A 24937-nucleotide genomic window follows, 5' to 3' on the forward strand; every position below is an offset into this window, starting at 1 on the left:
AAAAAAAAGTCAGCCCCTCTGGTGTCAGGGAACTCACAGTACATGAAAATGTCTTGCAGGCTGAAATACAGGCTGTGATGGAATAATTCACAGGAAGCTGTTTTGATGAGTAAAAGAAGTAGGTTTACTAGAGCATCAAGTTTTATGCAGGAACAGGCAAAGGAGGTCAGGAACAACTTCCAAGAAAAGATTACATTTGAACTAAATCCTAAGCATAAATAAGAATTAGCAAGGCAGGTAGGAGGGAAAAAGGAGAAAGTAATTCTAGAAACAGGAATTTTCCTGGGCAAAGGCATAATCCGGAAAGGGGGGGGGGTTTGTTCAAGGCTGGCATGTGTGCATATGGAACAACAGAGGTGAGCCTGGAGAGTGGACAGGGTTCTTTAGCATCTTTACCCATAGCTGAAGATTAAGAAATACCATAGTTCTGAAATAAGGGCATGTGTGGAACAGGTTACTACATGAGGAGGATATTTCTGGCTTTAGAGAGGAGAGCAAAGAGGAGAGGATGAAGTGGGATTATGAGTCACCAACAAAGATGAGAAAAGGACATCCTGGTGGCAGTACTGTACACGGACAAAGGTGTATGTTTTATAGTGACATTAAGATACAATGAGGGGCTGGGAATATGGCCTAGTGGCAAGAGGTGCTTGCCTCACATACATGAAGCCCTGAGTTCGATTCCCCAGCACCACATATATAGAAAACGGCCAGAAGTGGGGCTGTAGCTCAAGTGGCAGAGTGCTAGCCTTGAGCAAAAAGAAGCCAGGGACAGTGCTCAGGCCCTGAGTCCAAGCCCAGGACTGGCAAAAAAAAAAAAAAAGATACAATGACAAGGGCTGGGAATATGACCTAGTAGCAAGAGTACTTGCCTTGTATACATGAAGCCCTGAGTTCAATTCCTCAGGGACCATATTTATGTATAAAAAGTCAGAAGTGGTGCTGTGGCTCAAGTGGTAGAGTGCTAGCCTTGAGCAAAAAGCCACGGACAATGCTCAGCCCCTGAGTTCAAGCCCCAGGACTGGGAAAAAAAAAAAAAGGATACAATGACAAAACTTGATGGCTCACTGTTTGTAATGACAGATGGAGGCCTGCATGAGTCCTAGTTTCTGACTTGGGCAATGGGTTTGATCAAGAGAGAATGGAGAGCAAGTGTCTTGGGTAATGACTCTGAGTTAGTTTGACCTGCCATGTGCAAAAGGCCTAAAGCCATTTGGACAAGATGTCCTAGATCTGACAGATGACAGATGCACTGTCCAGTCCAGATGGACTGGAGAGAGTTCTGGCTAAGTATTGGTTGGGAATAAGAACTTCAGAAGAGGCATTAACTCCAGAAGAGGAGTAAGAGGGAGAAAGAAAGGAACAAATGTAGATTGGCTGGGAATAGAATTGGGACAGGGAGTAAGGACAAGGAGTGCAGAAGGAAGATACTGGTAACAAGATAATGAAAGTAGTAGTCAACAGGAAATGGTGTCACATGACTGTAATCCCAGCACTCAGGAGGCAGAGACAAGGGGATCAAGATTTGGAGGCTACCCTGGGCTTCATAGTGAATTTAGGGCTAGTATGGACTACATAGCAAGGTCCTGTCTCAAAATGGGGGGTGGGGGGAGTAATCAAAAGCCAAGTGAATGCAAAAACAACAACCAGAAAAAACACACAAAACAATGTTAATTAGGACATCACTGGCACTCCTGTGGAGAGTAAATGAGCAGTTTCAGCAGTGTGAGTAAAGAGGCAGGTGTATGCCCCTCATTCAACAAGCTTGATCTAAAGAGGGGCCAACTATCTGGGGTTATTGATGTCTTAAGATGGCAATATGGGTAGAGCTCCATCAGGTTTAGGGAGGACATCTGTGGTGAGAGAGACCTAGAAATTTTAGAAGAGATAGGACTAACTGAAGAACAAGATCTGTGGTAAAGACAGTGGGGAACCCAGGTCTCCTAGGTTCCATACGCCTAGATTGTTTCTGTTCCATAGTGCCTTCTTCTAGGTGACAATCCAAGAGGGAAATGGGGGTTGTGGAGAGCTGGGAGACTCCAGCTTGGAAAACTCAGACCCAGGCCTTCCCTTCAAACTACAACAGCATAGACGGTGGGAGCATCCGCAGAGACCACTTCAGACAGCCGTCGGGGCCTTCTGAGGGCCATTTGGTCCAGATTGGCATAGTGTAGGCTCTGAAGGAAGCAGGGCAGGAGAGAAAAGCAGAATGATCTCAGCAGCCCGCTCCATTGGATCCCAGTGTTTGTTTCCCTGTGTCAGATAGGCTGGTTTAGAACTTTTTTTTTTTTTTTTTTTTTGGCCAGTCCTGGGCCTTGAATTCAGGGCCTGAGCACTGTCCCTGGCTTCTTTTTGCTCAAGGCTAGCACTCTGCCACTTGAGCCACAGTGCCACTTCTAGATTTTTCTACATATGTGGTGCTGAGGGATCGAAGCCAGGGCCTCATGTATAGGAAGCAAGCACTCTACCACTAGGCCATATTCCCAGCCCCTGGCTTAGAACTTTTGAGTCCTGCCTCAAGTCGCCGCTGTGCTGTGGTAACAGTTGATGATGCACCAAACGCAGTACTTAGCCAGGCTTCTTTCTTGACACATGTTCCTGAAGGATTCTGGCCAAACCCCTTAAAATCTCCAATCCCTTACCGGTTCCTGCTCCGGGTTCCCTGGAATCTTGGGTGCGTCCTCCTGTATGGACCTCTGGGGCTCAACATTCACGTACAGAGCTGTGTGGGAGGGACAGCGCTGAGGGACGGAGAGAAGGTGACCAACACATCTGCTCCCAGCCAGGACTGACTGGAAACAGAGTGGGAAATGATCGGGTAGGAGAAGGGAAAGCGGGAGAAGTTAGTCTCACCAGATGTGGAGAGTGGTCCAAGCGGGTGCCGGGGGCCACGCCTGTAAGGGAGGATGAGTCTTTGAGAGTCACCAGTCCTGTTGCGCGGGTTCTCTTTGGCCGCAGGCGGCGCCAACGACAATTCTGCAACTTGCAGGCTCTGACCAGCAAAACAACTCAGGCTCCTCCCAGGCCGAGATCCTGCCACGCCCTCGCTCGGATCCCGGCGGCCCCGCCCGGGTTCCGCACGGCCGCCTCCGGCCTGGCTCCCGCACGCTCCAAGTCACCGCGCGGCCGCCGGACTGGCTAGTCCTTTCCCTGGCGAGCGTCGGGGGGTCTGCCCCTCCTGCCTCTGCTCTCGCCCCCCCTCAACCAGGCCCCGCCCCACGAGCTCACCTGCGCTGCCACCAGGCCACGCCCAGCGCTCCCAGTCCCAATGCCAGCCCTGCGCCCAGCAGCGACATCAGAACCTGGGGATACACAGACCCTGGCGGGCGGGGGAGCACGGTGTAGCGGGGAAGGAGGCCCCGGTCAGGGGGCAAGATCAGGTTAAGAACAAGCAAATTAAAGCCCCCTGGTGGTATGCCAGCCTCCACCTACCGTGGGTAGGTCCCAGGGCCTTGCAATAGGCCCTGTCCCCCAAGACATGCAGCACTGTCCGGCTCTCATTCTCTTGGCGACCCTTGCAGTAAAAGGTGCCCGAGTCCCCAGCACTCAAGAGCAGTTCCAGCCGCTGAATACTAGGGCCCAGGGGGCGGAGGCGGCCAGCAAAATGCTGCAGAGTGGGCACGGTCGGGGTCCCACTGGAGGAGTTCCACAGGATGGGGCGGCGACCTTTGGACAGACCTGTGCAGGCCGGGAAGCTAGGTGCCCAAGCCCAGCGTGTGGGGTGTGAGACCCCCATGCAGGAGAGATTCACTCGGTCCCCTGGGTGGCCTTGCAGGGGGCCTGGGGGGATGGGTGGGGAGGGGGAGGCAGACATGGTTAGAAGACCGCCAGTCACCGCATCTTTTTCCTCTATTCTGCCCACCTGCCATTCTGAATCATCATCATCATCAACACACACACACACACACACACACACACACACACACACACACACACACACACACACACACACACACACACACTGGGGACCCGGGAGGCTACTCTGCCTGGGTCTTTCTCCTCCCATTACAACTTTCTCAGAGATTGCTTACCCAGTGGGTCTCCATTGGCCTTCCATAACAGCAGAGGCAACAGCCGCAGAGCCAAGGCCATGACAAGGAGGTGGTGGGGAAAGGGAGAGTGAATCAGCTGAGGAAACCGGAGGGAAACTCGGGTGTGTGTGTGTGGTGGGGGGAGTTCCCAGGACTGGGGGCTCAGATAAGAGCAGGGGCATGGCCACCAGTTCCATCCCCCTGGAAATCCTCACAAGCGAAAGCCACAGCCTTCAAACAGCGTCCCTTGCAAACTAGTACTCAGGCCATTTGCACAAGCACTTTGGCCTTACTTAACTCCTCCAGTGTGGAAGTGGCTGTGGGCACCACAAATTCTGGAGATCAGCTGCTTGAGTTCAATTTCTGAATTGGCTGCGTGAGAGGGACAAGTTGTTTAACCTCTGCACTATAGAGATAAAAAGCATTCCTTTCCTAGGGCATTGTGAGAATGAAATAATGTAAAATGCCTAAAACAATAGCTGGCTTATAGGAATGTTATTTAAGTGCCTGCTATGATTATTACTACTCCCATTCTTATTTTAGCTTCTACCTCACCTTCATGCCCATACCTGTCCCTCCCCACCCAGGGTGCCACACCCAAGTCAGGTGGGGTGAGGTCCCAAGAAAGAATCTTCTGTGGTCCTGAGGAAGCACCTCCTTAGCAAGTGGGTGTGATCCTCCTAGAGGTACAGCACAGTTGCCCCCTTCTTCTATGATATCACAGAGACCCTCCATGAAGTCACAAGACCTTCATCTAGTGGCTGATCAAGGATGAGAAAGACTGAGTTTGGACTGAATCGAGATTACTTTGGCTTCTTCCATCCTCTATCTCTGCCTGAATGACCCTACCAATGCCCCCCCAGGGACCCAAAGTTGGCAATCAACCTAAGCCACATCCCGTTGCCCAGGAATCAGCAGAGGCACCCCCCCCCATAGTCATTTAAATCACAGAGGCCTTTGTTGATGCTCCTTCAGAGGACTGGGTAGTGGGGGCTCTCAGCTGGGGGAGGGGGCACTGAAACCAAGAACCAAAATGGAGGTGGCCTTCCTCCACCCCTCCCAACCCCACTTCCCACCCCACTTCCCACCCAGGCCTTTTCAGCCCCTCCCCACCTCTTGTATTTTTTCCCTCTGGACAGCTGTGTGTAAATGTGGAGGGAGGCGTCAGCAGAGGCAGGGAAGGGAGGGGCCTTTGGGGTTATAAATTCCAAAAAGGCCACTCAACTCCCAGAGCTGGATCCCTGAAAATCTACTCTGCTAGCTGCCAGGGGTGCTACCGTTCTCAGGACCTTTATCATGAAAGGCTTTCTGCTGCTCACCTTGTCTGCTCTGTTCTGCTGGGTCTCAGGTGAGTACCTGGGAGCGCCAAGGACCTTGATCCTCGGCCTTTCCTCTTCTACCCATGGCTACCCACGGCTCCAGATCCCAGCCCCACCTTTCTCAGTTCTCTGGTGCCTCCAGGACCGGCACATGCTGTGGCAGGATCCTTGCTCCATTTCTTAAGGACCCAGGGTCTCCATATCACATTTCTTCCCACTCCCAAGAATGACCCACTTTCCTTACCTGTTAGTGCTCCAGGACTCTTCTACTTGAAGAGTCCTTTTTCCTGGAAACTGGCACCTAATTCCCCAGCAAGCCCCATTCCAATATGGAATTCTCCAGGCGCCACTCACCTGCCCTCTCTAGGCTCTTGCGCTCTTCAGGGCATCCTTTGAGATAAAACATCTAGGTCCCAGCTCCCCTTGGCCTCCATCTGCCTCATCATGGAGTTGCACATCCCACTGTGGTGCTTCTAGTGCACCCCTGTTCCTCCCTGGGTGATGTACCCTCTTATCAGGGACACAGAGCCTCTGGATGGTTCCATTGACCTTAAGAGCTTCCCAGGAAACCAGTGAGTTTTCCTGAGCCTTTTAGAGCGGAGATTCTAGAGGGAGGTGGGTTTTCTGGGGTGACACCCAATAGGCTTCTTCACTCTTGGACTGAACTTTTTACCCAACTTGGTATGCTGAAGTCTTGAATCAGTGGAAGCAGGATCCCTGAGGGTGTCGCCTTCAGCATTTCCCCTCTCCACTGTGGTGTAGCACTAAGAATCTTTGATGATCTGTCTCCCAGCTATACCTTCTTCCTGAGATCAGAAACAGAGCACATTCAGGACTGGCTCCTCTTCCCACACTTCTGGCAGCCCTGGGGGTGAGGAGTCGATTGCCAAGCCTGGCCACATAAGGCTTTCTGGAAGGCTCCATTGGAAACCATTTCTGAAAGTATTGTAACCCTGGACACCTCGTCTCTTGCTTTTGATTTTTCTTCTAACTGTTGCAAGTCCCTCCTCCCCCATTCTTTCACCTCGATTTCCTCACACCCCAGCTATCTCTAGCCTCATGTTTTTCTTGGTATCTGTACTCCTGTTGACTCATCCCAAATGAGATGGAATGGAGAAGATATTTGGGGTGTGGGCTCTTCACAAAGAACAACTCCACCCTCATTTGCTGCCCACTTTGCACTTTCACCGCCTTACCTCTTGAGTCCCTATGTCCTACCAAACGAGTCAGAATGCTTCCTTGATGAGCTCCACGGCACTCCCACTCCCGGCCCAGCCTATCTGCAGGTGGCTCAGCTTCCCCATCGACCTTCACCTGACTTGTGTCTCCCCAGCTGATATTCGCTGTCACCACTGTAACAAGGTCCCTGTGTTAGGCTGTGTTGACCGGCAATCCTGTCTCCTGGAGTACGGACAGCAATGTTTAACAACAAATGTGTACCTAGGTAATATACCCTTCTTTGAGGGGAGCAGGTGGGGAGACTGGTTGTCTAGAACTGAGACAAAACAGAGAGTTACAATAGTGATATGGCCAAAGATGATTATGTGCCAGGCGCTGACCTGTGTCTTTACATGGTCATGATTGTCCTATAATGTAGATGCTAGTATTATACTGAGAAGATGGACAAAAAAAAAGAGACATTAACAGGCCAATGTCCTTGTTGTTGGTAATTTCTAGAAGCCAGATTGGGGTCCAGGATGAGGAAGTATGGAAGTACAAGAGGAAGGCAGGTTGCCAGGAACCAATGACTCACATCTGTAATCTCAGCTACTCAGAAGGCTATCACTGAGATCTGAGGATCACAGTTGTTGGTTTGTTTTTTTTTTTGGCCAGTCCTGGGCCTTGGACTCAGGGCCTGAGCACTGTCCCTGGCTTCCTTTTGCTCAAGGCTAGCACTCTGCCACTTGAGCCACAGCGCCACTTCTGGCCGTTTTCTGTATATGTGGTGCTGGGGAATTGAACCCAGGGCCTCATGTATACGAGGCAAGCTCTCTTGGCACTAGGCCATATCCCCAGCCCTGAGGATCACAGTTTGAAGCCAGCCCAAGCAGGAAAGTCCTTGAGACTCTTTTTATCTCCAATTAATAGCAAAAAGCCAAAAATGGAGCTGTGGCTCAAGTGGTAGAGTGCTAGTCTTGAGTGGAAAAAGCTAAGGAATAGTACCCAGGCTCTGAAATCAAGCTCAGTACCAGTGTTTAAGAAAGAAAAGGATTAGACTGAGATCTTTTTTTAAGGGGCAAGAATGAGTAAGGAAAGAAGCCTGGGTGGGTGTCCAGAGTGTGGAAGGGACATAGGTATATCAAGTACCTATCCTTGCTTACCTACCTATCCATTCCTACCCCCCAGGGAAGATGTGGCTTTTCAGCAAATTGCGCTGTGGCACACGAGAAGAGCCTTGTGTGGAGAGCTTCAACCAAACCATCCACACGCTGGGCCTGAACTATAACACCACATGCTGCAGCAAGGACAGTTGCAACAGCCTGGCCCCTCGCGCCACTCCTGGCTTGGCCCTTGTCTTCCTCACTTCCTTTGCAGGCCTTGGCTTCTGGTTGCTGCACTGAGGCTTATTCCATGGCTGGGCCTCCTCCAACTTAGTCTGAGCCCTTTTCCCTGTGTCCCCAGAGCCCCTGGCTTCTCCATCTCTGAAGCATTTCCCAAGTCCTTTCTCATTTCTTTCCTGATACAGGGCCCAGAGTGGTCTCCCTGGCCATCTTCCCACCTTGAGGGAAGTTCCTCAAGGAACTATTTTTCCCCAGCCCTTACCCATTTCCCTCTAAACCACTCCACATTCTCCCCTGGCCATCATGGGCTCCTCCTTTGTCTCCAGCACTCTGCTGTGCCCTCTTCAAGGAAGGACTGGGATCTGGACCTGTGGAATGGGCCTTCCATCCTGTCCCCAGAAAGAACCCGATGATCTCTCTGCATGGGGCTGATTCTCCAAACCCCACCTCTTTCCATTTTGAATAATAAATGTCTGTGTATGACAAGTTGTGCATTTACTGTCAGAATAAAGTGTTAGGGTCCCTCCCAGCCCTCTCTCCCCTTACCAAAGAATCCTTCAGGGAGTTTCCATAAGAGGCTGGAGCAAAAAGAAGAACAGGTTTTTCAAGCCTCTATTCTCCCAGTATCCAAGGATGGCACACAGGCCCCAGTGTTTGGAGAAACAACCCTTATCCTAAATTTAGGGCCACACCCCAGTGTACTGCCAAGAAGAAGGTGCAGCTTAGCTTCAGAGTTCTGGAGGGGGAGGGGGAAGGGAGGGGTGTATGGGGAGGGAGGGCCTGGGCCTTTTGTTCTTAGTCTCTCAGGTCTTACCTGGCCTGGATGCTAACTGGGGTATTCAATCCTCTCCTCTTATACAGTTTACAATTCCTTTTGCATGATTCAGAATGGTCCTATCAGGAGCCAAGTTGCAAATGGAAAAAAGGGGGAAAAACCCAGATAGCCAGTCTCTCATAAAGTTCTGGTTACCTCTCCCAGTGATTCTCATTGCAAAGGAACAGTCTCCCTACCTAACTCCAACAGCTTCCAAGAATTGCTGAGGGCGGATTCTTTTTTTTTTTTTTTTTTTTTTTAATCTTTGGAGGTGTCAATTAGGGAGTATATCTTTTTGTTGGTGGTAGTGGTCATGGGACTTGAACTCAGGGCCTGAGCACTGTCCCTAAGCTTTTTGATCAAGGCTAGTGCTCTACCACTTTGAACCACAATACCACTTCCAGTTTGAACCTCAGATCTCAGATCTCAGTCTCCTGAGTAGCTAGGACCACAGGCATGAGCTCCTGAGCCTTGGGGTTAAGTCCACAGATGTACTGGAAACCTATAAACTAGAAGCCAGATGCTCCCATATTATTCCTTCCACCTTTCCATCAACAAAAGAAATTTCCAGTCAGCTGTAGAATGGTCAGTCAATAGATTTTAATGGCACACAGAGGAATGTTGGTCTTCTCACCTTGGATGTTCAGCACTCCCTCATTCCTTCCCTATCCCTGCTCCCATTACCCACTCCACAGTCCTGGCAACAGCCAGGCCAGGGTGGTGGCTGCTACAGCCAAGATGCAGATGGGACTTCCGGTGCGTGCCACGGCACTGTTGCACAGGTCTCCGAAGCAGCAGTTCTTGTGTGTGGTGTAAGTCACATCTCCCACTGACTCTGTTTCCACTTGATTGCAATGATGGATGGCCACACAGGCTGCATGCACTGAGGCTGGGAGAGAGAATGAGACTGGGATGTTGGACTTCTGGCTTTAGGACTTGCCTTTGTGAGGCAGAGAAGATGTATTTTCAAGGATCCTAAAGGAGTTCTCTGCCCCCTCAAAAAATACTTCCTTGAAACCAAATAATCAAAGTTATCACTTCTGTGCCATTTCTGCCTTAATCATATGACCTCAGTCTTACCATGTAAAACAGCAAACCAATTCAAACCTACCATAAAGCAAATGTAAAACTTTCAGCCAGAGCTAGGCACTGGTGGCTCATGCCTGTAATCCTAGCTACTCAAGGGGCTGAGATCTGAGGAGCATGGTTTGGAGCCAGCCTAGACAGGAAAGTCTGGGAGACTCTTATCTCCAATTAACCACTAGAAAACTGGAAGTAGACCTGTGGTTCAAAGTGGCAGAGCACTATCCTTTTTTTCCTTTTTTTTTTTTTTTTTTGCCAGTCCTGGGGCTTGAACTCAGGGCCTGAGCACTGTCCCTGGCTTCTTTTTGCTCAAGGCTAGCACCCTACCTCTTGAGCCACAGCGCCACTTCTGGCTTTTTCTAAATATGTGGTGCTGAGGAATCAAACCTAGGGTTTCATGGACAGTGCCCAGACACTGAGTTCAAGCCACATGACTGATTAAAAAAAAAAAAAAAAGGAATTGCAGCCAGGTGCCAGTAGTTCACGCCTGTAATCCTATCCACTCAGGAGGATGAGATCTGAAGATCGATTGATCTTCATGGTTTGAATCTAGGCAGGAAAGTCTTAGAGACAGCTCCAATCAGCCAGCAAAAAGCCAGAATTGGAGGTGTGGCTCAAGTAGCACACCAGCCTTGAGCAAAAAAAAACTAAGCAATAGTGCATGAAGTCCAGAGTTCAAGCTACAGAACTGGCGCGCACACACACACACGCACACACATGCACACACACAAATTTCAAAGCATAAAAAAGTGAAAATCATGAAAGACAAATTGGAGAAGGCTAAAAAGACTTGAGATCTAAATGCAGTATAGTGGCTTTTTTTTTGTGGTTGTACTGGTGTTTGTACTCTGGTATTCTATCACTTGAGCTAAGTCCTCAGCCTTTTTTTTTTTTTTTTTTTTTGCTTTAGTTTGTTTTTGTTTTTTGTTGTTTTGTTTTTGCCAGTCCTGGGCCTTGGGATTTAGGGCCTGGGCACTGTCCCTGAGCTTCTTTTTACTCAAGGCCAGCATTCTAGCTCTTGAGCCACAGCACCACTTCCAGCCTTTTCTATTTATATGGTGCTGGGGAATCGAACCCAGGGCTTCATGCATGTTAGGCAAGCACTCTACCCCTAAGCCACATTCCCAGCTCTTGTTGTTCTTTAGATATGATCTGGTGCTTTTTGCCTATGAGATATTCAAATCAGGGGATGCTGGATGGAAGATATAAAGAAGCTCTAACCACTTTTGCAACTTTTCTGTTAATTCAAAGAACAAAAAATTAACACACACACACACATACACACACACACACACACACACACACACACACACACACACACACATTGTCCTGATCCTTAGCCAATGCCTGAAAGTTGAAGTTTGGTTTAATAGTAAGGCCCCTGCCTTAACTGACAAAGAGCTTTTTCCTCTGTGAGTGAAGACTATGACACTCTTTGAAGAGGAAGAGAAAGGAGGTGGAAGCCCAGGACCACCGCCGGGACATCCGGCTGCTCAGGGCTGAAATGCCAGCAGCCAGAAGGGGTACAGACTGCCCTACTCCAAGTGGTACCATCTGCTCAGAGCAAGAGTGAGCCTGGAAGTTTCTGGAAGCCAGAAGGATTGCTGTGAGGTCTGAAGGCAGGGAAAGGATGAGGGGAGAGGGAAGAAGTGAGGACTCACGGTTCCCAGACAGCTTGCTCTGTGCCGGGCCTGCTTGGGGTTTGCGATCCAGGAAGCCACAGCGCTCGCCCTCGCCGCAGGTGACCACCGTCTCTTTGCAGGAGTTACTGGGGCCCCCACCACAGTCATAGCACCGCATGCGGTTTCCTGGCAGAAGAGAAAAGGCACTGGTTCCAGGCCCTGGGGAGGGAAAGGGGGAGGCAGACCAGCTGGCAGAAAACAAAGACAAGGCCCAGTCAGTGTAAGAGGTGAATCGACCTCTTCCTTACCCAGTACAGCCCCCAGAAGGGTGCTGAACAGGATCCCAACAAATGGAAGCTTCATCTTGTCTGCTTGGGTGGATGGCACCTCTCCCTCCCACCCACCCCCCTCCAAGGTCCGCCTGGGCCAGCCTTATATCCCCCTTGCCTTGAGCTTTATAGGGCTATAAAATGGGAGCAAAGAGTCTTTCCCCAGCAGGCACTGGGGCCCCAGTGGACAGGGAGGGGCTCTGTGCATCTTGTGAAGCCCCAAATTCCCCATGCTTAATGGCAGTTCTAAAATGATGGCTTAAGAATTCCTAGGGATCCCTAATTGTTTTTCAAATGGTACTCGGGGCTTTCCACCCCAATTCTATATCTGAGTGAGGTAGGCTGGCTGTTCTTCATACACTTCAACCAAAATCAACAGATCCTTACAGATGGAATGGAGAAGGAGCTGTGAAAACCCAGCCAGCACAGATTGATGCTGATACATTGTATACAAGTGTGGAAATGTCACAATGAAACACCCCTTGTGCAAAACGGATGCTAATTAAAAAAAAAAGTCAATTGAAAAGACATGAACTAGGCACACTAGTGGCTCACTTCTATAATCCTAGCTACTGGGGGGCAGGGGGGGGCTGAGATCTGAGGATCGAGGTTCAAAACCAACTTGGGGAAAAAAGGTCACGAGACTTTTTTTTTGGCCAGTCCTGGGGCTTGGACTCAGGGCCTGAGCACTGTCCCTGGCTTCTTTTTTTGCTCAAGGCTAGCACTCTGCCACTTGAGCCACAGCGCCACTTCTGGCCATTTTCTGTATATGTGGTGCTGGGGAATCGAACCCAGGGCCTCATGTATATGAGGCAGGCACTCTTGCCACTAGGCCATATCCCCAGCCCCACGAGACTCTTATATCCAATTAACTGCCTGAAAAATGGAAATGAGGCTATGGCTCAATGTGGTAGAGTGCTAGCTTTGAGCAAAGAAGCTCAGGGAAAGCACCCAGGCCCTGAGTTAAAGTCCCACGACAGCCCCCCTCCCCCCAAAAAAGATATAATGATGGTGTTTTGGGTAAACATTTTGGAAGACACTTTGCTTAGAGAAGAGGAGGGGTTGGTTGGGTTATATCTCTTTGAAAAAATATGTATTGAAATAATTATTGTTGAAATATCAGTGCTGTAAATTAATACAAAATGAAGAGTGTGAAATTAGTTACGTATGAACCATGACTTACTGTAAGTTTATGATTGTTGAACTTGGGGGATATACACTTTATAATTCTCTGCATTTTTACAAATGTTTCAAAATTGTTGAAATAAAATAGTTCAGTTTTTTAAAGGAGCTAGGCCCTAGTGGCTCATGCCTATAATCCTAGTGACTCGGGAGGCTGAGATTTGAGGAGCATTGTTCAAAGGGAAGGTCCATGAGATTTTTTTTCTCCAATTAACCACCAGAAAACTGGAAGTGGAGCTGTGGCTCAAAGTGGTAAAGCGCTACCTTTGAGTGAAAAAGCTTAGGGACAGCACCTTGGCCCTGAGTTCAAACCCCATGACTAACTAGAAAAAAAGGGGGTGGGGAGAGGATGAGGTGGGCATGTTGGTACAGAGCCGTAATTCCAGAATTTAAGAGGTTGAGGCAGTTGGATCATAACTTTCAGGCCAGCCTGGGCTACACCATGAGACCCTGATCTAAAAAATTATAAAGAGGATAGCATACATAATTATGTATAATATATAAGACTTGATAACGATAATAAATAACTTATATTACTGGTTTATCTTTAAAAGGGGTGGGGGGTGAAAAGACAACCAGTCATCATCTATTAAACCTGCCATTAAATAGATTCACAAAAATGCAAGCAATGCCACTATGAGGATGGAAACTCAAAATTATTTCTCACAAAACTATGTTTTGTTAATATGTAATCATTTTATTTATTTGTTAAATGAATCAACCAACAGCTATTTTAAATGTCCTGTTTTCAGTTCTGATGCAGTATATATTGATATAACCCACATGAGGAAAAGCTCTTTGGAGTCTTCAGTAATTTTTAAGAATACCAAGAGAAGCTAAGTGCTGGTGACTCACACCTGTCCTCCTAACTACTCAAGAGGCTGAGATCTGAGAATTGTGGTTCAAAGCCAGCTCAGGCAGGAAAGTGTGGGACTCTTAACTCCAATTAACCACTGGAAAACCAGAAGTGGTGCTGTGGCTCAAGGTGGTAGATCACTTTCCTTGAACAAAAAAGTTCAGGGACAGCCCCCAGGCCCTGAGTTCAAGCTCCATGGACCAAAAACAAAACAAACAAACAAACAAACAACAATCAAGAGACCCTGAGATCAAAGATTTTGGAGCCTGCTACTCAGTTGATACCTCCTCCCCTTCCTCCCCCTCCTCCCCTCCTGGCCTCCCACCTCCCACCTGCCCTTGTAAGGTACTTTCCTTGGAGCTGGGGCTGGAAACCAGGGCCTCACACCTGCTAGGCAAATCCTCCACAACAGAGCTACACCCCTGTCCTCAAAGTCTTCAACCCCAGCCTGCCAGATTGCTACACTCCGCTCTTTCTGAATCCTACTCCTTCCTTCCTTCCTGGTCTTTCTGATTCCTCCCCAGTGGAAAAGCTTCCAAGGTAGTAAAGCCGGGAAGGATAATTAAAGGGGGGGTAGGAATGTTGAGACTTAGGGGGGATCAAAGGGATGCCAGCTGGGTGTGGCCACCCCTTCACCGCTGGGCTTTGTGAGTGGGGTGTGTGGGTGGGTGCGTGGGCATTATTGATTCGGTACTCAAACACCACACACACTCTAGCCATCTAGGCCAAGGTTGTTTAGGAGTGTGACCTTGAGAGGCAGACATATTCTGAAGGGGTAGAAAAGAGAAAACAGGGAGCAGAGAGAACTGAGAACAGTTTGAGGGAGGGAGGGTGGGGCGCAGGAGAGAAGGCGACAGACACAACTCAGGAGCGACAGACAGAGCTGAGTTATGAACACTCAGAACAGAAAAGACCCTCAAGGCAAGGACAGGGAGGGACCAGAGACTTTGGGTGCCAAGAACAAAGGGCTGGGGTGCTGCTGTATCAAGCTGATGAATTGTCACCGTGCCACCCCCAGATTCTCTCCCTAGGTGTGTTTGTTTATCGGTTCCTCCCTGCCAAGCTTAAACGCTGCACACATTGAAGGCTGATCACAGTCCCGCAGATTCCTGAGCCCGAGTCCCATCATGAGCACCTCCAGAACCGTCCTCTGCATCCTGTTCCTCTGTGGGGCACTGGGTAAGGGTGATCTGGGGAAATCTTAGGGGATGAGGGAGCGCAAGCCCTGCGGCTGGGGCTTGTGGAAGCATCCGAGGGCTGGAAGGGAGGGCAAGCTGGCAAGAAGGCCAAGAGGAAAACCAGAGATTTGGGGGCAGACCAGCCTATGGGGTTGGCCTCAGGCCAGCCTGGTAAAGTAGAAGAGAAATTTCCTTTCCAAATCATTCCTTGCTGCTGCTTTGACCTGTCTCTGGGCCATCCCTTAGCTTATCTCTTGCTTGGTGCTGGGTTCCTTGGTCCTTGTCCATTCCAATTTTCTTATCTGTCTCTGTTGCCATCTACTTTGTTCACTTCCTCTCTCTACCTCCTTAGAGGTCTGGCTTTTGTGTGTCACTCTTTCGATTTGTCTCAGCTTCTCTTGGCTGTTGTTCCTGTCTGGGTTTTTTGTTTTTTTTCTTGTATCTCTCTTGTCGCAGCTTTATTTTCCTGCATGTTCTCTCTCCTCTTTCTGTAGTTTTTTTTTCCTACTTCTGTCTGCCTCCATTTGCTTCATGTCTCCTCTCTTCCTCCTTCATGTGTCACCCTTGTGTCATCTTTCTCGGGGTGCCTCTCTGTAGGATCTAGGACCTCCCGTTCACCCTCTCTTCATCTCTGTCCTCATCTCTGCTGACTTAACAGGTCTCACCACTGCTCCGGCCCCAGGTCGGCTCCGCTGTTACACTTGCACCTTCGCCAAACCCTGCTACCCAGTTCCCACTGAGTGTCAGGACGACGAGGTCTGTGGCATCAGCATTGGCACCTCAGGTAGGACTGACCCCATGACCCTTCTCCGAGTGCCTCCCTCCTTCCTGGCCTTCCTGCTGCCTCTGTCACTATCTTCCTCCTTCGTCCCACAGACCAGAATGATGAAGTCATCGAGAGGAGAGCTTGCCTTCCAAGGGCCCAGTGCCCTCTGCCGGGCCATACCACCTACTGGCTCCGCTCCTACACGCTGACGCATCACTGCTGTGAGCAGGACCTGTGCAACACGGCCACCTGGCTGCAGGGGCCTCCCAGCCTCCTCCTCGCCACCCTGCTCCTTGCAGCCAGCTTCACCTGGGGTGGACACCTCTTCCACTAGCCTTGCCCGGATCTGCGGCCTTCATCCCCGACTCCCCCACCACGACCCTGGCAACACCTGCGCAGAACCTGGTTTTGTACAGAGCCCTGCTGAGAGCTGGTTCTTCTAGGTATTATTCTCGCCCCTGTAGGCATCTGTCCGGGAATACCTGCTCTGCCTGTGTCTTTTGACTCTTCTAGATGCTCAGTGTTGCTGCTCTCTCTCAGCCTCAGCCCCAGAACTCTGTCAAGATAGCCATTTGGAGGGAGCTGTTGGGCTCAGACAAGGGAATTGAAGGGGCAGAATCTTGCTAGGACTTGCTAGGGAATTGAAGGGGCAGAATCTTGCTAGGTAACTTGGGCCAGGTGTTGGTGACTACTCAGGAAGCTGAGATCTGAGGATTGTGGTTTGAAGCTAGCCTGGACAGTAAAAGTCCCTGTGAAACTCTTATCTCCAATTAACCACTCAAACACTGGAAGTGAAGGGGCTGGGCATATGGCCTAGTGTTAGAGTGCTTGCCTCGCATATATGAAGCCCTGGGTTCAATTCCCTAGCACCACATATACAGAAAATGGCCAGAGGTGGCACTGTGACTCAAGTGGCAGAGTACTAGCCTTGAGCAAAAAGAAGCCAGGGACAGTGCCTAGGCCCTGAGTTTAAGGCCCAGAACTGGCAAAAAAAAAAAAAAAAAAAAATACCACTGGAAGTGAAGCTGTAGCTCAAAGTGGTAGAGCACTAGCCTTGAGCCAAGAGTTCAGGAACACCACCCCAGGCCTTGAGTTCAAGCTCCACCACCAACAATAACAACAAAAAGAAAGTTGAGTGAGATGACAGGCCCTGAGTTCAATCCCCATTACAGGGAAAACAAAAAAGAATATATTTAATAAAAGGGGAGCCTGATAATATTGTGGTATGTGCAGGGTGCTGTGTGTGTGTGTTCATATTATGCAAGTGTGCATGGGTGTGCACTCTAAAAACGAACTGTAGCTACTTAACGGGTTGAAATGGAGTGCTGGAATCAGAACCGTTTCCCCCTCTCTTTTCTATTGGCGTGATTCTCATCCCCTTTCCTGCCAATTAACTGAGCTTAAGCTGCTTCAGTGTGACGGTTATAGGCAACTTTTTTTTTTTAAGCGATTCTGCAGTGAGGCCCAAGCTTGAGCCAAGATGCCAGGGCATACGTGGTGGAGTGGCTGGCGAGGGTGAGCCTGGCATCGTGCTCACGTCTCCAGAGACTAGGGACTGGTCACATTGGAGCATCAATGCCTTACCAGCATTATTGGCCCTTGGGGAACCTCGTAGCCAGCCCTATGGATGCTTCCTCTGCTCAGGGAGATAGACTGTGACCCCAGGATGCAAGGAGATGCTGCTCGCAGGGAATCCAAGGCGATAAGCTATTCATACTACCAATGGAGAACCACAAGGAAGCCTGTGTGCTTAGGATAAGGAGGGTGTCATAGGGTGGGGGTGGGGGACATAAGCATCTCCATCCCCATTGAGTTCTCCCCCCTCCCTTCTAAGAAAGTCTGGGACTGGTTAAAGGAGCTTGTTAGCGGGGCGTTGGCTCACGCCTGTCATCCTAGCTACTCAGGAGGCTGAGATCTGAAGATCGCAGTTCAAAGCCAGCTCAGGCAGGAAAGTCTGTGAGACTCTTATCTCCAATTAACCACCAGAAAACTGGAAGTGGCACTGTGGCTCAAAGTGGTAGAGCCCTAGCCTCGAAGAGCTCAGGGACAGCACCCAGGCCCTGAGTTCAAGCCCCATGGCTGACACAAAAAAAAAAAAAAATGAAAAGGAGTTGGTTTCTTCTCAGTTTCTTCTTTATGAGGATGACACTTAGGGCCGAAAGAGGGGCGATCTGGCTTAATCTAGAGGCAGGTTGAATGTTCTTCCTATGTTTTCTATTCCTCAGTTCTCCCACGTATGCATCCATCTTTCTTTCTCCATCCACATTGTTTCTCTTCCTGTGACTCAAGTCCCCTCCCTCCTCTCTCAATCCCCCCCCCCCCATTGCTCAACAGCTCCCCCAAGCTCCCCTCAACTCCATAGTACTTAGTGGTGCTTAGTACTTAGTGGTCCCCCCCTTGACTGGCTGCTTCAAGACAGGAGATCACACCTTTTTTTGGGTGACATCATGGAATAATGCTCTCCCACCCCACCCCCCACACAGATGGGTGACTGCTGGTGGCCAGATGGACTGTAATGTCATGCTGGCAGCACCGCCCCTCCCTCCCGCGCCTGCCAAGGTTTTCTCAGGGAAGCTTCCAGGTGCCAGAAGAAGGCCACAGGAGATAGCAGGTCACACATCCCAGCCTCCGAGGTCACCAAGGTCACCTGGTCTTGTGGGCTGGTGGGCTGTGGGATTTGCAAAGACCAGAGTCAGAGTTCAAAAGGAGAGCTCTATTCCCCTCCCCAGGCACCAGGCCTCCAGGCACGATCTCACCCCAGTGCTTCCTTCTCCACTCCCAGGTCCTCTGGGATCCAAGCCTCTACCCCACAGCTGTTCTCACCTGAGATGGGACAAGTGGATGTTCTCATACACCTGGATCTCAGGTTTGAAGCGAGGGATAGAGGCCACTAGGGAGAAGCAGCCAGAAGGCATAGAATTAACACAGAGAGCCAGGTGCTAGCGGCTCATGGCTATAATCCTAACGACTCAGGAGACTGAGATCTGAGGGTGGCAGTTCAAAGCCAGTCTAGGCAGGAAAGGCCATGAGAGCCTGGTCTCCAACTAAACTACTCAGAAAAAGCTGGAAGTGGTGTGGCTCAAGTGGTAGAGCACTAACTAGCCTTGAGCAAAAGAAGCTCAGGGATGGTGCTCATGCCCTGAGTTCAAGCCCCAGGACCAGCACAAAAGAAAGAAAGGAAGGAAGGAAGGAAGAAAGAAAGAAAGAAAGAAAGAAAGAAAGAAAGAAAGAAAGAAAGAAAGAAAGAAAGAAAAAGAAAGAGAGAGAGAGGAGACAGAGGGACAGAAATAACTCAAAGCTAGGTCCCTCCTCCCCTCCACTAGAGATCAGATGGAAGCCCAACTTTTTGCCTGGCATCCAAGTTAAGGACTCACCTCTGTCTCGAGTCACCTGGACTCTCTGCTTACAGAGCATGATGCCAAGGGCCAAGATGGCGAATCCTTGGCCCACCATGAACGACAGCATGAGGACCCAGGGCACATTCCAGCTTGAAGAAGAGACACAGAGGCTTGGAGAAACATCAGTGGAGGCTGTAGGAAGGGGACAGAAGAAAGACAGGGAGGTAGAAAGGGAAGGACCTTGTCTCTGTACCCCAAAAGAAAGCTACCCCCACTATTCTGGCAAGATCTTCCTACAGAACATTTCACGAGCTTCTGGGCCTGCAGCAATCCATCACTTCATTTTGCTCCTCTCCAGGCCTCTCCTGGGACCCCACGAGCCAACACTGGGGAAGGATGGCTGCCCTGCCCACCAGGATAGCTAATTCCAGAGCAGACCATCAGCCATAGCTGCCCTCATAGGAATTCTCCATTTCAAGAGAGAAAAAAAATAGCTGGGCATCTGTGGCTCATGCCTGTAATCCTACTCAGGAGTCTAAGATCTGAGGATAAAGGTTCAAAGGTAGGCCAAGCAGGAAAGTCTGTGAGACTCTTTGTCTTCAATTAGTTACCCAAAAGCCAAAAATGGCATTATGACTCAAAGTGGTAGAGCACGAACTTTGAGCACAAAAGCTCAGGCACAGTGCCTAGGCCCTGAGTTCAAGCCCAGGACTGACAAAAACAAAAATCATGTACCTTCCATTTCTTTATTATTCCATCATTCACTTGAACCCTCGCTGAGTCTCACCATAAAGCAAGTGAGACAGGGTCTCACTAGGTAGCCCAGGCTGGCCTGTGTGTATGATCCTCCTGCCTCAGTCTGTAGAATCCTGGGATGACAGGCATGCACCACCACGCCTGCCTCTACGGTGGCCTTTTGGTTGTAGAGCAATTACATATCATTTTCATCTGCCTTCACCATCAGTGGGCCGTTCTAATACCAGATTATAAATCCTTTCTTTAGGGGGCTGGGAATATGGCCTAGCAGCAAGAGTGCTTTCCTTGTATACGTGAAGCCCTGGGTTCGATTCCCCAGCACCACATATACAGAAAATGGCCAGAAGTGGCACTGTGACTCAAGTGGTAGAGTGCTAGCCTTGAGCAAAAGGAAGCCAGGGACAGTGCTCAGGGCCTGAATTCAAGCCCCAGGACTGGCAAAAAAAAAAAAAAAATCCTTTCTTTAGAAGACAATTACCCCAGCAATAGTTCTTATTTTCTTCCTCTTTGATATGGGAATTCTAGCCCTCCCTAAGTCTCTGATTAACCTATTTCTAAACAATAAAATAAGTGTTAGAGATGTGACTCAGCTGGTAGAACACCAGCCTATAATCAAAAGTTTGAGTCCCAATCTTGGACAAGGAAAAAAAAAAACAGAAAGACGAGAAATAATAATAGAATATATTTTTATATTCCAAAGCATGGGTCTTGGTTGCTGGTCTACTTCCTCAGGAAACTGGCTTCACAAACTCCTTTCTCTGTCATAAATTTGGTTAGTGAGAACAAAAATGGCCTCTGCTCTAAACAATGGTGGACTCCACCAGAAGTTCCCTCCGATTTCACCTCCGCTCCTAACCATGATGGGTGTGCCATACGGACCATCCTTTCCCATCTCCTCCCTCACTTTACCTGCCAGGCTAAAGTTGATTCCTTTGTTCTGAGGCAAGAGACAGCGAATGATTCTTGGTCTCCGGCTCCTGTGCCCAGGAAGCCCCTCTGAAGGACACACCAAGAGCAGGGCAGCTCCATCACCCCGAAAGGACCGTACAAGTCCTCTCACGGGACCCTTCCCCTCCTGCCAGGTCACAGAGTCCAGACGTCTGGCGGGGACCACAGAGCAGAGGAGAATAGAACAGGAGGATCCATCAGGGGCCTTTGCAGAGAACTGGGATCCTGAAGGGAGAGGGGGACCCCCCTCAGAGCTTGTGTCGGCTCCCCTAGTCCTCGGTGGCCCTTCCTCTTCATCTCCATGCTTACCTTTGAGCACAGAGACATCATACACCCTCCAGTTCTGGTACTTGCGATGTTCATCGACCACTGTGCACCAGTACCGCCCGGCATCTCCATCCTGGGATCCCTCCAGCCATAAAGAATAGTTTTCCAGAAGTCTGAGCCTGGATTCGCTTCCAGATTTCCCAAGATCTAGGCCTGACTTGGCCACTTGAACTTGGGCCACCAGAATGGTGGAAGAACCTGCTGCAGGGCTGTAGAACCAAGACAGGAGTTCGTCCCCATACTGGGTGGGGGGTGAAGGACACGGAAGCTCCATTGCCTCCCCCAAGGCCACGTAGATGGCCTGGATGCCGTCTGTGAGGAGAGGGTTGCATGAGGACAGAGACCTCATCCCATCAACAAGCCGCCACTGTCCTCTGCTCTCTAACTTTCTCTCCCTCCAGGACTAGTTTGACTGCTGAGCACATTACTGAGGTGACAGTTATAAAGAAACAGAGATAGAGAAAATATAAAGGCTTTCCTTCCCTCTCCAAGCCAGTGAACTAAGCTGAGGGCAAAAGAGAAAAGGCTGATGGATGTTGGGCACAGTGACTCCCACCTGTAATCTCAGCTACTCAGGAGGTAGAGGTCTGGAGGATCATAATTGAGGCCAACCCAGGCAAAAAAAAAAAAAAAGTGATAGAGACACTATCTTAATTAAAAAGGCTGGTGTGGCTGGGGACCAGGGGCTCACTCCTGTAATCCTCCTAGCTGTTCAGGAGGTTGAGAACTGAGGGCCATGGTTCAAAGCCAGCCCAGGCAGGAAAGTCTGTGAGACTCTTATCTCCAACTAAGCATCTCCCCCCAAAATCCAGAAGCAGAGCTGTGGCTCAAGTGGAACAATACTAGCCTTGAGCAAAAAAGCTAAGGGACAGCACCCAAGCCCTGAGTTCAAGCCCCAGAAACATCATGAGTGAATGAATGAATGAATATGGTCTGGTGTTGTGGCTCAAATGGTACTGGATCCCAGGAGTTCAAGATCAGCCTAGACTATATAGTGAGCCCCTGGCATGAATTAACATGTGAATAAACAAATAAAGGAAGAAAGAAATGATATAACTTGGACCCTCAGGGCTTCTATGTCTCTTCCAGTGCTAGAGACAGAAAAGGTCAAGTGAGGAAAGTCTGTCTTCTTGAGTCAAAGGCTTTCCCAGGCCCCTAGTGGGAAGACAAGAAGTCCCTCCTCAGCCTTTCAGATAACTGAAGACACTCCATTCCTAGTCCCTTACCTGCAGCAGCCTGTGGTGGCCCACAGAGGAACAGAAGGAGGAAGAGTAAGACCGCCATGGGAAGAGCCTGCTAAGCTGTCTTCGCTTTGAGACCTGGCCTTCCCAGGGAGGAAGCAGAACACAGATAAAGGCCCACACTGCCCAGCCTAGAGTCACATGGACCTCTGAAGGGGATGGGAGTGCTGGGGAGATAAAATTCAGTGGGGAAAAAGTGACCACCATTGCTCTGTCCTGAGGGCAGGGAAAGATCTGGTCCACGTTGCTCTTGTGTAGAAAGGATCCATCCAGGGCTGGAGGCATGGCTCAGTGGTAGAGCACCTGCCTAGAAAGTATGGGGCCCTGAGTTAAAACCCCAGTGCCACCAGAGAGAGAGAGAGAGAGAGAGAGACAGAGACAGAGACAGAGACAGAGACATCACAGAGATAGAGACAAACACAGAGAGAGATCTCAAAGTCTGTGAGACTCTTATCTCCAATCAACTAGCAAAAAGCCAGAAGTGGAACTGTGGCTAAAGTGGTAGAGTGCCAGCCTTGAGTATAAAAGCTCAGGGACAGCACCCATGCCCTTCGTTCAAGTCCCAGTACCAACACACACACACACACACACACACACACACACACACACACACACACACACACACAGCTAAGGGACAGTACTTAGTCCCTAAGTTCAAGCCCTACTACTGATATCAAAATACAAAAACCAAAAAACTAAAGGAGAGCACCCAAGTCCTGAGTTCAAGCCCCGGCACTGGCACACACGTGCACACACATCCAAGGAGTGCAGTAAGCTATTACTCAAGGAGAAGCACACAGGAGACAGACCATTCATGCATCCATCCCCCAGGTTCAGGCAGGACTTGAAAGGACGATCTTCATGGAGTTCTCATACTTTTTTTTGTTTTCAGTTGTCTTGTTTGTTTGTTTCTTGCCAGTCCTGGGGCTTGAACTCAGAGCTTCAGCACTGTCTCTAAGTTCTTTTGCTCAAGGCTAGCACTCTACCACTTGAGCCACAGCGCCACTTCTGGCTTTTTCTGTGTATGCGGTGCTGAGGAATCAAACCCAGGGCTTCATGCATGCTAGGCAAGCACTCTACCACTAGGCCACATTCCCAGCCCGTTTTCAGTTTTTGTTTTTGTTTTTGAGACAGTCTCAATCTCACCCTACTTCTGCTGAGATTACAAGCGTGCATTCCACCACACCCAGAGTGTTCTGATAGTTTTTAATGTGCTACTTATTTATTTAAAATGCTAGACAAGCATTCTTTTAGTGAACTATATTCCCAACCCTTCAATTACTTTTTTAAATTACTGGTTTATTTGTCTTTTTTGCAATGCAGAGGACCAAATCCTTGCACATGTTAAGCAAGCAGTCTACCATTGAGCTACATCCCTAACCCTGAAATGATTTTCAATAAAATATTCCATACATACAAAAGACTATGATGTATAGCTATATAATGGATAAATAAATATTCCCATGAGAAAACATTAAACAGCAAAAAGAATGAACAAGCCACAATACCCCGATACATGTTGAATCTTTTTTTTTTGGCCAGTCCTGGGGCTTGAATTCAGGGCCTGCCTGAGCACTGTCCCTGGCTTCTTTTTGCTCAAGGCTACCACTCTGCCACTTGAGCCACAGCGCCACTTTCGGCCATTTTCTATATATGTGGTGCTGGAGAATCGAACCCAGGGCTTCATGTTTATGAGGCAAGCACTCTTGCCACTAGGCCACATTCCCAGCCCATGTTGAATCTTTATAAACACATTCAGAGTAAAAGAAGCTAGCTGGGCACTGGTGGCTCACTCCCTGTCATCCTCATAGTGATACAGGAGGCTAAAGTTTAAGCACTGAGGTTTGAGGCCAGATTGGGCAGAAATGTCAAGGAGACTCTTACTCAAAAAAAAAAAAAAAAAAAAAAGAAAAAGAAAAAAAACGAAAACAAATACGTGGGGCACCAGTGGCTCACACCTGTAATTCTAATTCTAACTACTCAAGAGGCTGAGACCTGGGGATCACAGTTCAAAGCCAGCCAGGGCAGGAATGTCCATGAGACTCTTATCTCCAGTTAACCACTAGAAAACTAGAAATGGCACTGTGGCTCAAGTGGTAGAGCACTAGCCTTGAGCTAAATAGCTCAGGGACAGCGTCCAGGCCCAGAGTTCAAGCCCTATGACAAGAAAGAAGAAAGGGGGCGGGGAGCTGGAAATATGGCCTAGTGGCAAGAGCACTTGAAGAGCACTTGAAGCCATGGGTTCGATTCCCCAGAACCACATATATAGAAAACGGCTAGAAGTGGCGCTGTGGCTCAAGTGGCAGAGTGCTAGCCTTGAGCAAAAAGAAGCCAGGGACAGTGCTCAGGCCCTGAGTCCAAGGCCCAGGACTGGCAAAAAAAAAAAGGGGGGGGGTGGAGAGTGCGGGGGGGGGGGGAGGAAGGAAAGAAGGAAGGAAAGAAGGAAGGAAGGAAGGAAGGAAGGAAGGAAGGAAGGAAGGAAGGAAGGAAGGAAGGAAGGGAAAGAAATAGGAAGGAAGAGACCAGTCTGGGCTACATAGTAAGATCTTGTCTCAAAGAAAGAAAGAAATTCAGCACAGAATTTTTGTTTGTAATTTTAGCTAGCCAGGAGGTAGAGATTCTGAGGATTAGAGATCCCAGCCAGTC

General features: G+C 49.3%; 5 protein-coding genes and 1 non-coding gene across 10 annotated transcripts; 3 read left to right on the top strand and 3 right to left on the bottom strand.

The window, feature by feature from the left end:
* Positions 1–1036: 1036 nt before the first annotated feature.
* Mpig6b (megakaryocyte and platelet inhibitory receptor G6b) lies at positions 1037–4394 on the bottom strand. 5 transcript variants are annotated; one of them, XR_007211207.1, is made up of 6 exons: positions 4032–4394; positions 3433–3780; positions 3229–3302; positions 2854–2992; positions 2643–2741; positions 1037–2177 (listed from the first exon to the last, which is right to left on the bottom strand). XR_007211207.1 is itself a non-coding variant. In XM_048348176.1 (6 exons), the coding sequence occupies exons 1-6, from the start codon at positions 4090–4092 to the stop codon at positions 2073–2075; spliced, it is 807 nt and encodes a 268-aa protein (XP_048204133.1). In that variant the 5' UTR covers positions 4093–4394; the 3' UTR covers positions 1037–2072. The 5 variants fall into 5 exon arrangements, 3 of the variants coding, with proteins under 3 accessions (XP_048204133.1, XP_048204134.1, XP_048204132.1); XM_048348176.1 differs by having other exon boundaries at positions 2643–2722; XM_048348177.1 differs by having other exon boundaries at positions 2643–2722; positions 2854–2894; positions 3229–3319.
* An 852-nt stretch (positions 4395–5246) lies between these two features.
* Ly6g6c (lymphocyte antigen 6 family member G6C) lies at positions 5247–8289 on the top strand. Its single transcript, XM_048348200.1, has 3 exons — positions 5247–5379; positions 6684–6794; positions 7697–8289. The coding sequence occupies exons 1-3, from the start codon at positions 5328–5330 to the stop codon at positions 7909–7911; spliced, it is 378 nt and encodes a 125-aa protein (XP_048204157.1). The 5' UTR covers positions 5247–5327; the 3' UTR covers positions 7912–8289.
* A 1056-nt stretch (positions 8290–9345) lies between these two features.
* Positions 9346–18127, bottom strand: Ly6g6d (lymphocyte antigen 6 family member G6D). Its single transcript, XM_048348203.1, is given in 3 exon segments — positions 9346–9554; positions 11410–11556; positions 18109–18127. Coding segments are annotated over 3 exon segments (375 nt in total).
* Positions 14607–16015, top strand: LOC125352380 (lymphocyte antigen 6G6e-like). The gene is made up of 3 exons (XM_048347470.1): positions 14607–14916; positions 15574–15699; positions 15792–16015. Exons 1-3 carry the CDS (start codon positions 14865–14867, stop codon positions 16013–16015), a joined length of 402 nt encoding a protein of 133 aa, XP_048203427.1. The 5' UTR covers positions 14607–14864.
* A 373-nt stretch (positions 18128–18500) lies between the features above and the next one.
* On the bottom strand, positions 18501–22389 carry Ly6g6f (lymphocyte antigen 6 family member G6F). The gene is made up of 5 exons (XM_048348172.1): positions 22277–22389; positions 21033–21362; positions 20685–20948; positions 19056–19211; positions 18501–18571 (listed from the first exon to the last, which is right to left on the bottom strand). The coding sequence occupies exons 1-5, from the start codon at positions 22332–22334 to the stop codon at positions 18501–18503; spliced, it is 879 nt and encodes a 292-aa protein (XP_048204129.1). The 5' UTR covers positions 22335–22389.
* Positions 22390–22568: 179 nt separating this feature from the next.
* On the top strand, positions 22569–22640 carry Trnas-aga. The gene has a single exon. It is a non-coding gene; the product is annotated as a tRNA-Ser (tRNA).
* The last annotated feature ends 2297 nt before the right edge of the window (positions 22641–24937 follow it).

This window comes from Perognathus longimembris, chromosome 6 (assembly GCF_023159225.1).
Source record: "Perognathus longimembris pacificus isolate PPM17 chromosome 6, ASM2315922v1, whole genome shotgun sequence".
NCBI classification, from domain to species: Eukaryota; Metazoa; Chordata; class Mammalia; order Rodentia; family Heteromyidae; genus Perognathus; species Perognathus longimembris.

What these genes read in the sequence shown, in the direction of transcription:
- Mpig6b (XM_048348175.1), bottom strand. Translation starts at nt 4,092, where the DNA reads ATGGCCTTGGCTCTGCGGCTGTTGCCTCTGCTGTTATGGAAGGCCAAT. An exon ending in GGCCAATGGAGACCCACTGG is followed by an intron (nt 3,781 to 4,031) that starts GTAAGCAATCTC and finishes CCATCCCCCCAG; the next exon opens with GCCCCCTGCAAGGCCACCCA. An exon ending in GTGGCCTGGTGGCAGCGCAG is followed by an intron (nt 2,993 to 3,228) that starts GTGAGCTCGTGG and finishes TTTGCTGGTCAG; the next exon opens with AGCCTGCAAGTTGCAGAATT.
- Ly6g6c (XM_048348200.1), top strand. Translation starts at nt 5,328, where the DNA reads ATGAAAGGCTTTCTGCTGCTCACCTTGTCTGCTCTGTTCTGCTGGGTC. An exon ending in TCTGTTCTGCTGGGTCTCAG is followed by an intron (nt 5,380 to 6,683) that starts GTGAGTACCTGG and finishes GTGTCTCCCCAG; the next exon opens with CTGATATTCGCTGTCACCAC. An exon ending in AACAACAAATGTGTACCTAG is followed by an intron (nt 6,795 to 7,696) that starts GTAATATACCCT and finishes CCTACCCCCCAG; the next exon opens with GGAAGATGTGGCTTTTCAGC.
- LOC125352380 (XM_048347470.1), top strand. Translation starts at nt 14,865, where the DNA reads ATGAGCACCTCCAGAACCGTCCTCTGCATCCTGTTCCTCTGTGGGGCA. An exon ending in GTTCCTCTGTGGGGCACTGG is followed by an intron (nt 14,917 to 15,573) that starts GTAAGGGTGATC and finishes CTGACTTAACAG; the next exon opens with GTCTCACCACTGCTCCGGCC. An exon ending in CATCAGCATTGGCACCTCAG is followed by an intron (nt 15,700 to 15,791) that starts GTAGGACTGACC and finishes TTCGTCCCACAG; the next exon opens with ACCAGAATGATGAAGTCATC.
- Ly6g6f (XM_048348172.1), bottom strand. Translation starts at nt 22,334, where the DNA reads ATGGCGGTCTTACTCTTCCTCCTTCTGTTCCTCTGTGGGCCACCACAG. An exon ending in GCCACCACAGGCTGCTGCAG is followed by an intron (nt 21,363 to 22,276) that starts GTAAGGGACTAG and finishes CTCTCCTCACAG; the next exon opens with ACGGCATCCAGGCCATCTAC. An exon ending in CCAGGTGACTCGAGACAGAG is followed by an intron (nt 18,572 to 19,055) that starts GTGAGTCCTTAA and finishes GCTTCTCCCTAG; the next exon opens with TGGCCTCTATCCCTCGCTTC.